The following is a 15,081-nucleotide window of genomic DNA, read 5'->3' on the forward strand; positions in this document are numbered from 1 at the left end:
CACTTTCGAGATATAAAACGTCAAAGATTTAGTATTTCGGCCCCTCACGACGCCTAATTATGTAACATATGATGTGAATAACATAATATATAGTTGTAGTTTGCTCAGATAAACATTTTTGCTGCAGTAATATTTTACAAAATATTGATCGTTAAAGAGTTATTGATGAAAGACTTTCGGCCCCTATCGGCCCCGATTTTGAGGGGCCAGCCCCTTTTTCTTGATATCATATTAAAGCTCTTATGATTTTGAACACATTTTGTTTAACAACTATTCAGAAATTTTTTTCGTTTCCGAGATATATGCAAAAGAAATATTTAGGGGCCGGCCCTTCAACTCCTTAATGGGGACGCTTAACAAATATTGAAAGGTTGCATATTGTTAAGCACATTATTTTGAACATCTTTTGTTCAATATTGCTTAGCAAAATATTTCCCACTTTCGAGATATAAAGCATCAAAGATTTAGCATTCTGGCCCCTTATGGCCCCTAATTATGTAACATATGAGATTTTTATCATAATATATAGTTGTAGATTGTTCAGATAAACATTTTTGCTTTAGTAATGTATATCAAAATATTGATCGTTAAAGAGTTATGGATTTAAGACTTTTGGCCCCTCTTGGCCCCTAATGTGATGAGTCAGCCCTTTTTTCTTGATATTGCAAAAAAGATAGTATTATTCTACACAATTTCTGTTCAATATGTTTTAAGAAAATTTTCATAGTTGTGAAGATATGATAAAAAATGTCTCGAAAATTCACTCCTGATTCATGTCCTAAATTTTGACCCCTACCGAGCTTCCATACTAGGCACTTCCAGAAAATTTGAAAACTGAGGTGCACAACTAGAACATGTCCTCTATTATCACTGAAAATTTCAGCACTCTAGCTTTTGTCATTTTTGAGTTTTTGTGTAGACAAAATGGTCACTAAAAATTCGATTAAAGGGCGATAACTTCCGACCGGAAGTGAATTTCCAAAAATTAAAGAAAATGTATTAGGTTTACATCATGATACATCAACTCTGAAAATTTCAAGTGAATCCATCCAACCATCTCTGAGAAATCGTCTGCACAAAATTTGGACAGAAAAAAATAATAATAACTAGATGTGATCTCGTTGCGAGCAACGAGTGGGTCTTCCGTCCGATTTTTGATAAGATGAGATAAGAATTTGACTGAGATTTTCATTCAAATATAATGATATAAATAAATTGCTTAGTAATGTTTAACAAAATATTGATCATTAAAGAGTTATGAATTAAAGACTTTCGGCCCTTCTTGGTCCCTAATGTGAGAGGTCAGCCCCTTTTTCTTGATATCATTTTAAAGTTCTCATGATTTTGGACACTTTTTGTTCAACAACAATTCAGAAATTCTTTTCTTGTTTTCGGGATATATGCAAAAGAAATATTAAGGGCCGGCCCTTCAAGTCCTAAATGGGGACGTCTAGCAAAAATTGAAAGAGTGCATATTGTTCAGAATATTATTTTGAACGTCTTTTGTTCAATACTGTTTATCAAAATATTCTTCCTTTTGGAGATATATTGCCCTAAAGATTATGCAATCTGGCCCCTAAAGACCTCTTATTGAGTAACATATGATATCAGCATCATGTTATTTAGACAAAAAGTGTGAAGATGAACTATTTCGCTTCAGTAATATATTACAAAATATTGATCATTAAAGAGTTATTGATTGTATACTTTCGGCCCCTCTCGGCCCCTAATTTAAGGGGTCAGACCCTTTTCCTTGATATCACCTTTAAGCGCTCATAATTTTGAACACTTTTTGTTCAACAACTAGTCAGAAATTCTTTTTCGTTTCTGAAATATTTGCAAAAGAAGTATTTAGGGGCCGGCCCTTCAACTCCTTAATGGGGACGTCTAGCAAAAAACGAAAGGTTGCATATTGTTCAGAACATTATTTCGAACATCTTTTGTTCAATATTGCTTATCAAAATATTTCCCACTTTTGAGATATAAAGCGTCAAAAATTTAGCATTCTGGCCCCTTATGGCCCCTAATTATGTAATATATGATGAGAATATCATAATATATAGTTGTAAATTGTTGAGATAAACATTTTTGCTTCAGTAATGCATTGCAAAATATTGATTGTTAAGGAGTTATTTTTCAAAGATTTTCGGCCCCTTTCAGCCCTTATTATGAGGGGCCAGCCCCTTTTTCTTCATATCACTTTAAAGCTCTCATGATTTTAAACACTTTTTGTTCAACAACTAGTCAGAAATTCTTTTTCGTTTCTGAGATATTTGCAAAAGAAATATTTAGGGGCCGGCCCTTCAACTCCTTAATGGGGATGTCTAGCAAAAAATGAAAGGTTGCATATTGTTTAGAACATTATTTTGAACATCTTTTGTTCAATATTGCTTATCAAAATATTTCCCACTTTTGAGATATAAAGCGTCAAAGATTTAGCATTCTGGCCCCTTATGGCCCCTAATTATGTAACATATGATGTGAATATTGTAATATATAGTTGTAAATTGTTGAAATAAACATTTTTGCTTCAGTAATGCATTACAAAATATTGATCGTTAAAGAGTTATTGATTTAATACTTTTGGCCCCTCTCGGCCCCTTATATGACAAGTCAGCCCCTTTTTCTTGATATCATGATAAAGATCTTGTCATTCTGCACAAATATTATTCAGTATGTTTTAACAAAATAATTATACTTTAAAAGATATAATACAAAATGTCTCAAAAATTCATTCATGATTCGTGTCCTAAATTTCGACCCCTACCGAGCTTCCATACTAGGCACTTCCGGAAAATATCTAAAACCAGGTGCATAATGGCAACATGTCCTCTATCATCACTGAAAATTTTAGCGCTCTAGCTTAAGCCGTTTTTGAGTTCCATCACAGACAAGGAGGTCCTCTGAATTTTAATAAAAGGGCGATAACTTCCGACCGGAAGTGATTTTTCAAATTTTGAAATGCCGGTACAAACTTCAGATGATAAGACATAAACTCTGAAAATTTGAAGTAAATCGATCAATTCATCTCCGAGAAATCTTCTGCACAAAATCGGTAAGGAGAAAAAAAAGAAGAATAATAATAAAAGTGAAAAAGAAACATAAGAATAATAGAAGGGTCTTCCGCTGAAGACGGAAAACCCTAATAATAGTGAAAAAGAAACAATAGAATAATAGAAGGGTCTTCCGTTGGAGACGGAAGACCCTAATAAAAGTGAAAAAGAAACTAGACGAGCTTGTTGCAAAGCAACAAATAAGTCTTCCGTCTAAATTTTAAGGAGATGAGATCGAGTTCAGGAGACATCTACGGTCATATGAGCAAGAATGAGCCATTTACCATTACTTCCGGTGTGACCGGAAGTGACGTCATTTTGACGACTTTTGATGATCTCCTTAGCTGCTACTTGTCGTTTTGAACAACTTTGCTTCTATGATGCTATACAAATTCTCAATACTTTTTGAGATATCAGGAAAACACTTTTGGCCCCTCTAGCTCCCTGATTTTAGGGGCCAGCCCCTTATTGTTGATATCTTTTGAAAGATCGTATCATTCTACACAACTTTTGCTCTATATGTTTTAACAAAATATTTACAGGTAAAAAGATATTGTAGAAAAAGTGTTAGAAATTTTAAAAATCCCGATAGGACTTTTTTCGGGCCATAGCGAACGACGAAGTACGGCACTTCCGGGGAAAAAGAAATGCGTATGTCACATCTACACATAATGCTCTATCATCGCTGAAAAATTTCATGCTTCTACCATGAAGCCCTTTTGGGGAAATTGCCGGACAAAGTGACCCTCCGAAAATCACTAAATCGCGGAAAGCTCGGAACCGGAAGTGACGTCATCAAAACAAAAAAATATACATCTAGATTTTTTTAATGTTCTATCAGACCTGTAAGTTTCATGAAAATCGAGCGAGCCGTTTCCGAGAACTCGCGTGCACAAAATCGGTAAGAAAAAAAACAATAATAATAATAACAAAAAATAGTGGAAAAGAAAAACAAGAAGGTCTTCCGCTGAAGACGGAAGACCTTCACAATAGAATAATAGAAGGGTCTTCCGTTGGAGACGGAAGACCCTAATAATAAGAAGCTTGAAAAAGAAACATAAGAATAATAGAAGGGTCTTCCGCTGAAGACGGAAGACCCTAATAATAATAAAAGTGAAAAAGAAACATAAGAATAATAGAAGGGTCTTCCGCTGAAGACGGAAGACCCTAAAAAAAGATCACTGAAACTAGCACGTTTAAAAAGTGTCATATTAGTCTATATAGTAAGAGTATAGGTACAACAGTTGCCATCTTCGGAAAATCTAGGGAAGTCAGAAACCGCGCCAAACTTGTTCTCGTTATTCCGGGACGCCTCTACATTTCACTTGGTTAAAAATCGTCACTTCCATTGCTTTCACTTTCAGTTCTAGGTATCAGGAAGTTTTTGTTTACTGCATATTTTATACGGCAAGTTCGAATTGGCAGACGATTGAAAGGCGTTATTCAATCATTTTTAAATGTAGATTTCATTCGAATTCCTGCCCAAAACTGGTAGGAAAAGTGTGGATATTGATAAATTAAAATCAAGTATGAACCGAGCCGGGCACGACGTAAAATCGAAGATTGCAACTGTCGTACCTTCACTCTTTTTTTTTATGTAAAGTAATATGACATTTTTAAAACTTGCTTATTTCAGTGATTTTTTTTTATTCTTAGGTTATCGAGTTAATGCAGACATAGCTAGAAAAAAAACATAATACACAAAATACACCATCCTAAAACCAAGCGCCTATGGAAAAAAAAGAGGAACTAGCAATTGCGTATTAAAATGATTTAAATTATATTGACTATTTGTTTCACTCTCAAAATTTCAAGATAATAGCAGTTAAAATCAGTGTTAAACTCAGTCTTCAAAAGTATTAAGAGTTCTGAGTGACCACCATCACATTAAATATAAAAAAAAACACCGTCACATAAAAAAAACACCATAACATGAAAAACCACCTTCACATGAAAAACCATCTTCACATAAAAAATCATCTTCACATGAAAAAACCACAGCATAACATATTAAAGCACCACCTTCACATGAAATAACCACAGCATAACATAATAAAGCATCACCTTCACATGAAATAACCACAGCATAACATAATAAAGCACCACCTTCACATGAAATAACCACAGCATAACATATTAAAGCACCATCTTCACATGAAATAACCACAGCATAACATGATAAAGCACCATCTTCACATGAAATAACCACAGCATAACATAATAAAGCACCATCTTCTCATGAAATAACCACATAAGGCAGCTATGGCGTTCCATATAAAACTATTCGAAAAATATATGGTGGACCCTAAGTTTGGAAAGGAAAAATCTTTGGCCATGGATAGATGTAAAATTCATCCTTTTTTAAAAAAAAAAATAAAATGATGCTGAGTTGTACAATATCTCGACTTAAATGAAATGTACCATACATCAATTTATCTACATTCAATCAATTTTTTAGAGGGAAAAATCACGAATATTGTTTATGTACAACGAACTGCTGAAGAGGAGAAAAGGATATCTTATTCATCTACGTAAAAAAGTTCGAAAACAGGCCAGGAAATTTCAGCTTTCTGTTAGTATCCACATATTTAGTTACTGTTAGAGCATTAAAATTTGTAGTGTTCGTCAATGTCAATGTCAGGCAAATCAAATAAATGTTTTAAATTATAAAATAAATTTTACAGTCAATGTTAGTAAAAGTATTATGCAAAAACAATTATATGTTGTGCTTCACCTGATTAACTGCAAAATCAGTTATCTTTATAAGGTCAAATTATCGTGGTTGGAGGGAACAAGAGGCCCATGGGCAACAGCGCTCACCTGAGTAACTTTGGCCTTGCTGTTTTTCACCTGATTTCTCTCCCCCCACCCCCCGTAGTACTGTTTGTGGCCCCGCCCTATCCCCAGGGGTCATGATTTGAACAATTTAGAATCTACACTACCCCAGCATGCTTCCACATAAGTTTCAGCTTTTCTGGCCCAGTGATTCTTGAGAAGAAGATTTTTAAAGATTTTTCCTATATATATCAATGTAAAACTTGGATTCCCTATTGTGGCCCCGCCCTACCCCCGGGGGTCATGATTCGAACAATTTAGAATCTACACTACCCCAGCATGCTTCCAAGTAAGTTTCAGCTTTTCTGGCCCAGTGGTTCTTGAGAAGAAGATTTTTAAAGATCTTTACTACATATTTCAATGTAAAACTTGGATTCCCTAATGTGGCCCCGCCCTACCCCCGGGGGTCATGATTTGAACAATTTAGAATCTACACTACCTTAGGATGCTTCCAGATAAGTTTCAGCTTTTCTGGCCCAGTGGTTCTTGAGAAGAAGATTTTTTAATGACCCTACCCAATTTTTATATTTTCTTGATTATCTCCCCTTTGAAGGGGACTTGGCCCTTCATTTTAACAATTTAAACTCCCCTTCACCCAAGGTTGCTTTGTACCAAGTTTGGTTAAAATTGGCCCAGTGGTTCTTGAGAAGAAGTCGAAAATGTGAAAAGTTTACAGACGGACGGACAGACGGACGGACGGACGGACAGACGGACGGACGGACAGACGGACGGACGACGGACAACGGGTGATCAGAAAAGCTCACTTGAGCTTTCAGCTCAGGTGAGCTAAAAAACTAGTGTTGTCAAATCGGACGATTTTTGGTAACCGGTTACTCGCTTACTTTTCCGATCGAGTACCCGGTTACTTGGATGGTTTTTCTTTAGATCTATAAACATCCTTGCTCAGGGCAAATATTCAATAATAACTGTAATATATGTAAAGTCTTTACAATTGTCATGTTTAACATGTATATACCGGTCAATATCAAACACAAATGCACTGTAGATGAACTTCATTTATTCATTTTTAATTACAAAAAGGCAAATTAAAGCTTATAATTGAATTTGTTTTCCAATATCCCGTAATAGTTAGCAATTTTTTCGGGGTGTACTATATAAAACGCTGGTTTCAATTACATTTCTGTGCATGTTAATTTCATTTTTACATATTTTACATCGTTCGGATTTAAATACTTTTAAAATATTTTGGAATCTGTGCTTTTGATGGCTGTGGCGGCATCTTCTTCGAAATTAATCCTGTACTGCATAAGTGAGGTAATTATATTTAACCTCGGTCTTCTACATTGTATACCCTTTGGCAATCAAAGCTATCAATTAGATAAACTGTGAAAACTAAGTGTTATCAAAACGAATCGGTCGTGTTTGTGAAACACAAGATCAAGTCTAACGTTAAATTAAAATGGTAAAATAAACGGTAAATAAAATGGTGAACGTATAAGCATTCATTTTTGAATAAAACAACATTTTTTTTTCTACTTTTGCCAATATATCCGAGTAACCGATTAGCAGTTTTACTAACCGATACTCGCAACGTTCGACGATTAACCGGTTAACCGGGTACTCGTTGACAACACTAGAAAAAACATTTGTGGGAATTCGTTTTCGTAGTGCGAGAAGTATTATATTTTTTATATGCTTGAAAATTTACATTTAGTGGAGGACATGAATTCCAGGGTGTCTTCTTATATATCATAAAAATAACGAAAATTACTCCTTCGGCCATCCCCTAGAAAGTTATTTTATAGCTGTATATACATGTGTTGTAAAAATGCTGTTTATTACTTCACTTAATCAAGGTTATACTTAGATCACTATTTATCTGTCAGAATGAAATACAAGATGCTATTAACTTTGTGATCAGTTAAATTTGTAATGTTCTAAACTATCAACTTGCAAATAAATATCTTCTTTTTAACAAGATAATTCAATTTTTCTAGATTTTTGCAAAAACAAAAAACAAAAAACAAAAACAATAGAAAAATAAAAAAAAATCCTGTCTTAACTAATCACTGCTTGAAATTATATATAACGATATCATAAATGTGAATAAGTGCTTTTAAAATAAATTCCCATATGTCCCCTATGATAGTTTTCTACAGTTGTATATCTGAGAGGTTTTTTTTTTTTAAAAAATAGGAAATAAAGTTTGCAGTAAGGTTATTAATTTGAGTGTTACATCATTTCATTTTAGCGGGACTCTGGAATTTTGGTTCGAATTAAGCGCTCCTGTCCCAAACTGGCCTCTCTGGTGAAACGTTTTAAAGCTTCTAAAACTCGATGTCTGATTTGTGATGATTTGGAGACAGAGGGATTTGTTCTTTGTTCAACACTTGGATGTAATTTCTCTTATTGTGCAGACTGCTGGATTGATTGCAAGGTAATAATTCCTCCTCTTTCCAGAGAGAGAGAGAGAGAGAGAGAGAGAGAGAGAGAGAGATGGTCAGGGAAGAGGTGTGTCGCTTGTCGTGTGTAAAAAAAGGTGATGTCATGCTAAACATGTGACACATACACACTCATCTACCCATTCAATCAAAGCAAAGCCAACTCTCTGAAAAATACCCCCCCCCTCCGAAAAATATATACAACTTAAGTGTAATCTATTTAATTGACTAAATCTTCAAACAGTCAGCTTCTGATTTTTCTCTGCTTTCGTTTTCGTTGGTTTTCTTTTGTCTTATATTAATTTTCAATCTAAAATCTGTTAAGTTTTGCTCCATGAAACTTTTCTGTTATTCTGGCTGCTCTCTTTTTTTTAAATCTTAAATTTTCTGTTGTATTATTGTTCTAAACTATATAGAGATAACGAATACAATTGGAAGATGTTAAATATTGTAATATCACTGTAAATATGTGGAGAAAAGTTAGCTAATCAAAGTAAAGGCATTTATCGATTGACAGCAGAGAGGGAAGTATTCCTATGATAAAATTTCAAGTTTATGAGATATCAAACTTTAATACTTGCGCCTTGTCCCCTACTATGTATCAGGGTTATTTTCTCCCCAACAAACATAAACAATTTTGCTCCGTCAACTTATTCGTCCAGACACAGTTTATCAAAGGGAAATACAAATGTACAGTATCACCGATTCTGTATAATTTACCACGTTATAAAATCCGCCTTTGCCGAGGACGAAAAAGGCTTAAAAGAGGGGGGAGATTTGATTCATGTAAAGAGATTATAAAAGGGACATTAAAGTCATTTCCCTGATCACAGTAACAATATTGGGGGAGACAACTATCAAAGTTTTTGAAACTTATGTCCTATCCCTTTGACAAACTGTCAGTAAAATATGTTCAAGACAACAAAAATAAAAACCGATTTTGAACATAGATTCAAATTGATATAAGCAGAGGAATTGGCCATTAAAACAATTTAAAAATTTATTTGTTGTCCTTTTGAGGTCAGTGTTTTGAATTTCTACTAAATATACAATTTCATTAATGATAAGGCATTGTAATTTTATTGTAGAAAAAGTGTTATGCATGCGTACCACGTTCTACAGATTTTAGTGACAGTGATAATTCTGATGACGGGAGCACAGAAGATGATGACGTATAATGCTAGATGTTATAGTGAACAGTAAAAAGTATGATAATATCTAAGTCTTTTTGATTTCATCCAAATTATACAATATCATGACTTTAAGGGGTTTAATTTACCATTGCTTTGTTGTAACATACACTACATGTATCATGTGTAATAAATGGAATGTAATGAAAATATGCAACATCAATACAGTGTGTGGAATACTGTAGAAATCCACATTAAATATTTTACTTGCTTTAATATGGAAATTCACCAAGATATGTTGCTGTTATTTATTGAATCTATAGCTCCGCACACTTTTTAAACTCACATGGTTTTCCGCTTAAGATAAGGACACATTGTTAATTTTTTTTTATGTAAAGAGATAATAAAGGGAGATTAAAGTATTTTTTTTTTCAAATTTATTTTATATATTTTTTGATTATAAATATACAAAAAATATTTGGTAGCTCTGCTCTTGGCTTTAATCACTGCTTTTATTTTGTCATATATGCTATGAACAAGGTTTACGCAAAATTCCCTTGTCACTGAATCCCACTGTTGCTCTAACTGCTCTCACATGTATTCTTCTTTGAAGGAAATTTCTTAGAAATCTCTCTTTTCATTTTAGCCCATGATTGAGATCCGGACTGTTACCTGGCGAGGGGAGAGTGTGTATTTTTTACTTTCAAGAAAACTTCAAGTACTCTTGGAATTGTGGCATGGAGCAAGATCTTGTTGATATATGTACGGCGTTTTGGGAAATACTAAACATTCACATGTTGTTTTTAATAGGGCTGGGACGATTCAGGGTTCAATCGATTCGGTTCGGTTTCGGTTCAGGATGATACGGTTCGTTTTTTTTGATTCGGTTCGATTTAACCTAAACAGTCTAAATAGTTCTCCTCATAAATGAAAAATATTAATCTCTGCGTTATAAACTAATTAAATTCCTTAACTTTAGTCTTCACAAAATCTTTTCTGAGACACTAACAGGTGGGGCTAGTGGATTTGACATTTTTACTAGCTAAATTAAGATTTCTACTAACCCAGAAAAATAATAAAATTTCAAACTTTTTGTTGTATTATTTTATTCCATTTACATTTCATACTGTCATTGAATTATTCTTCTTTTCATATTTCTGCTGCTTTTTTTCTCTTTTTGCATTTTGCTTCTGAGTCATTAATAAATAAATAATCAGAGAAAATATTTAAGGCTGCATTTAATAGAATGAACAATCATTCTCTAGATATATACCTTTTAATATGGTAGTGGACATTCATCTTTTTTCTTATCATTGGACTTCCTCTTGCAAAATGAAGTGAAAGCTAGACTAAGTGATTTATTTATTTTTTTTTTAATTCAAATTATCAAACACATTGTTAATATATTTTTAATAACCCTTGTAAATATTTACTCTTCAGTTAATCAGTTGAGTAGTTAGAAATAATTTAATCAGTTATGTGATATTTACATGTATTTTCCATAAAATTGGGATGGAGGAAATTCGAATTAGTAAAAAAAAAAAAGGCGATCGTTTTCATGGTTTTTAGGAATAAATAAATAATGTAGAAGTGCTAGATGAAATATGTGGAGATAACGAACAGTATTCGAGCTCAAAAGTCCATTAAACATTACAAATAGGAGCAAAGCAAACACGGACTACTAAGACATCAGAGGTGGGATCAGGTGCCATGGAGGAGTGAGCATCCCCTGCCGATCTGTCACACCCGCCGTGTGCTCCTTGTTACGATCGGGAAATAACGGAAAAATTCATCGACAATTCAATGTGTAAATAATGGCCTAACAATAAGTATGAAAAAATCAGTCAGCATCGACCATAGAACTTACGAAATGATGTTTAAACGAGACTGCTGATATTCTTGTTTCATCAACTTGTTTGTCAATAAATTACCTCGTTTCAGAAATTGTTCATACGTAGAGCATGTTCTAGCGTATCGAATCAACCGAGAGATATAAACCTCGTATGCAGTTGATAAGGGTATATTGCTGCATAAATAAGGGAAGTTGACGATTGAAAAGTTAAAGTCATCACGTCTATCATAAAGCTTTGTTGTTAGATTACCATTAACGTCTTTTTCTAATAAAATATCCAAATATGAAACAGAAGTGTCAGACTCTGTGGTATCTTTTATCTCAAGCTCACCGGGATATATCGTATCGACATTAGAATGGAAATAACCATTGTTAATTGACAATAGGAGATTTATAAACAAGAGAACCACACTTCTGGTTTTCTTTTATTGGTTGGGATTTAAAAGCAAAACTTGGAGGAAAATACCTGCTACTTTTTCACTAGCCCGTCACCGTCGGGCTATTTACTAGCCCATACCAATTTAAACTAACCCTTATTGAAAAAGGAAAAGGTGTTTGTGGAGTAAAAAAAAACCTAAATCATTGACTTCAAACTGACACAATCATTAAAATACGTATTAAAATCATGAAAACAAACACAGTGAAACACTTCCAATCTCCAGTTGGCGGTCATTTTTCTTTTTATACGTGTTATGTAAATTTTGAACCGAACCGAAACTCGACGAAACTTTCGGTGCACCGCACAGCCCTAGTTTTTAAGTTGTTGATGATCTGTTCTAGCTATCTGCTGGAGTTTAGTGTTCCCTACTTATTTTTTCTCAAAACTCCAACTCCGTTTGCTCCAAAAACTCCCCAGAACGAAATTTGGGTAGGATGTTTAACAGTAAACTGTTTTGACTTTGACTCATACTTTTTACCTTTTCGTTTCCAAACTCGACGATTTTTACTAACATTGTACAACTTGAATAAACTTTCGTTTGAAAACACAACACTATCCTAATCTTTCTTTGTCGTGTGTTTATGCTGTTTTGTCCACTGCAAACGTATTTGTTTCTGCTCCTTTGAAAGCAGGGGATTTTTTTCGCAGGAACATAGGTCTTACTTTCATACCTTTTTAATTTTTCCTAATAGTTGTTTCACGTAAGGATATCGATTTTACAATCTTTGTCTTCAGCTCTCTTACTGCGAATCTTCTGTCTTGCAATGCTAAGTTCTTTATGGCTCTTTCTTGTCTAGGGTGACTTTGATTTTTCTCCCTTGTCAAGGCAAGTCGCGCACAGTGCAATGAAACTTGTATTTCCTATAAAGTCGCATAAGGCCATAGCGCGAGATGGAAGCGCCGTACCTTTATGCCATCTTTTCACGTTAAACTGGCATTTCTCAAAGTAACAATATGAAGCCTAGCATCAACAGAAATTCGACTCACTGAAAAATAAAGTTTTTTAACTCCTAGATTAAAGAGAAAACTCTTTTCATCAGTTACAATTTTTTTTTTTCAAAAGAAAACAATAGTAAATTATCTTAGCTTTTGACGTTGTCTACATGCGCAGTCGATCGCTTTTTGGCGCTATATTCCGATTAAAACAAAAGGAGAATTATATATAAACAAAGTTTATGGAAAACGTCAACTTTAAGAGAAGTGAATTTACAAAAAATTCGATCAAATAGTAATACAGAAAAGTTAGTAATGAATTCCTAAAAAAAAAAAGATATGTTGTAAAATGATTTTAATTGTCACTACATTTCATTCATTGGTTTCATATTTATTATAACATCCGTTTTGAAAAGTTTATCCAGTTTTTTTAAAGGGCGGATAACCTTCGTAGGAGATATCAAATACAGGTCTAGTTCATTCCATTGTACTTTTGTTATAACGCTTTAAAATACTGTTGGGAGAAAGTGGCCTTAATTTGTGTGGAAAACTATGTAAGTATAAAAAGTGTGCGGAGCTGTAGTGATAAGAATTTGTAGTGAACAGAAAAAATACCATGAATTTGCATAGGAAATATGATAATTTACGGAAAATTATGTCAATGACAAAAATATTTTCTTATATAATTAAACCTTCGACAAAAGGCGAAGTCTTTATTATCAGAGGAGATATGATTCATACAGTATCACATATGAATACAGAAAACCTTTTTAAGTTGCCATGACAACAAGATTTTCCTCTTACGTAAATGGTAGATTATCATGTTGATTAAACAACTAAATAAAATTATATACCGTATCGCGGGTTTTCTTTGCGGGTGTAAAATTTGGGGTTTTGCTTGCGTGGCTAAAGGTATGCCAGTAGTTTTGGTGTAATATATTTTAGCTGACACAAGGTTCCAACTCCGGTAGAAGGACACTAAGAAGAAAACTGAATATTTTAGAGATCAAAATTTTAGCGGGCTACCACCAAAACACCAAAATAAACAAAAATTTAGTACCTCGCTAAAATAACGCACTTTACGGTATTGTCGTTTACTGATTTTTATTTGAAAATTAAAATAAGTACATGACAGTAGTCGTCCTAAACTTTATGTTTGTGGGGAATGGGAGTTTGAACACTCTCGTTGGGGTTAAACAGGATTTTTCCTTTTTTCCCTGGCTGACGACTTCAACACTCAGCTAAATATCTTAAAGGTGTTGGCTGAGCGGAATAATCTAAATAAGAAAAAGAGCAATTAAAGTTGCGTCCGATTTATTTGCTATCAGGAGCAGAAGTGGCGTATATACAAATAAAATAAAATTTAACTAGATGCTGTCATGAGACAGTAATACCCGCACTAAGGTGTTTGCCTCTAAATGCACACTCCTTCATATTGGGCTTACCAAGGAAAAAGTTCAAATAATTCTATAATTTACACAGTACATGTATTCGTCAAATCGAGCATAAAATGCTCAAGTGACCATGTGACCCATGAACCTCTTATACGCATTTCATATACTTAATTCATTACCAGTCTGAAATAACAGAATTTAATTAATGATGTAAATTAGGTTTTGATAAAAGGGGGGGGGGATATAAATTTTTGGCCCATAATTGGAACTTTTTAAATTTATTTTCTCAACAACAAATAATATTATTTTAGTACAAAGCGTTTTTGATGAATTTATCAAAATGTGCAAACTTTTTTTAGTATTTGATTAGGCAAAAACCTCCTTGAAAAGCCATACCCAATCAATTTTGTCACCCCCCCCCCCCCCCAACACACACACACAATTTGCCTGTTTTTGGAAATAGGCCTAGATGGCAAAGTTATGTTAAAACATCGTTTGTTATGATAATTTAAAATTTGTTCCTGTACTGTACATGTATGTGAACACCTTTTTGAAAATTTCTACATCACATTGGGCTTGCGTCACCCTACCAGTACTAGTACTAGTTTTACCATTATCATTTTTAGATTGCACATGCCATGTGACATGGTGCAGTGTTACATGTATATCAGTGGAAATTAATTCATTTTGTGTTTTAATTGGATTATATTTCATGAAGTTGACAGGACCTATGACAGTAAGTACAAGTTTAAGTATAGATTGGGGTAAAATAAACCGAAATGCAAATGGTTAGGTTAAAGATTAAAAAGGATCAAAGATCATCGGCAATCTCCCATGCAGAGTTGTCGTTCGTTTCTCTCTGACACTGAATGTATGAGCCGATGGTAGAGAGTGGATCATCGGATGCCACAATAGACGAATTTCACATCCTAATGAGTTATCTCCCGTTGTCGGCATTACATTCAGTTACAGGCACAGATCCGGGAATTTTTTTCCGGGGAGGGGGGGGGGGGTCCACACCTCGGTCCAAAAAAATTCCAGCC

At 34.0% G+C, this 15,081-nt stretch overlaps 1 protein-coding gene across 1 annotated transcript in view; it reads left to right on the forward strand.

Moving 5' to 3' along the window:
- LOC133203112 (E3 ubiquitin-protein ligase DCST1-like) overlaps positions 1–9,683 on the forward strand; it is a 33,540-nt gene extending 23,857 nt beyond the window's left edge. The window contains exons 15-17 of the mRNA XM_061338960.1: positions 5,512–5,625; positions 8,101–8,286; positions 9,379–9,683. Coding sequence (XP_061194944.1) covers positions 5,512–5,625; positions 8,101–8,286; positions 9,379–9,468 — 390 coding nt within the window. The 3' untranslated portion in view covers positions 9,469–9,683. The remainder of the gene's footprint in view (positions 1–5,511; positions 5,626–8,100; positions 8,287–9,378) is intronic.
- Positions 9,684–15,081: the final 5,398 nt, after the last annotated feature.

Source organism: Saccostrea echinata, unplaced genomic scaffold, assembly GCF_033153115.1.
Source record: "Saccostrea echinata isolate AGI-Se365-2 ecotype Australia unplaced genomic scaffold, CSIRO_AGI_Sech_v1 ptg000048l, whole genome shotgun sequence".
In the NCBI taxonomy this organism is placed as follows: domain Eukaryota; kingdom Metazoa; phylum Mollusca; class Bivalvia; order Ostreida; family Ostreidae; genus Saccostrea; species Saccostrea echinata.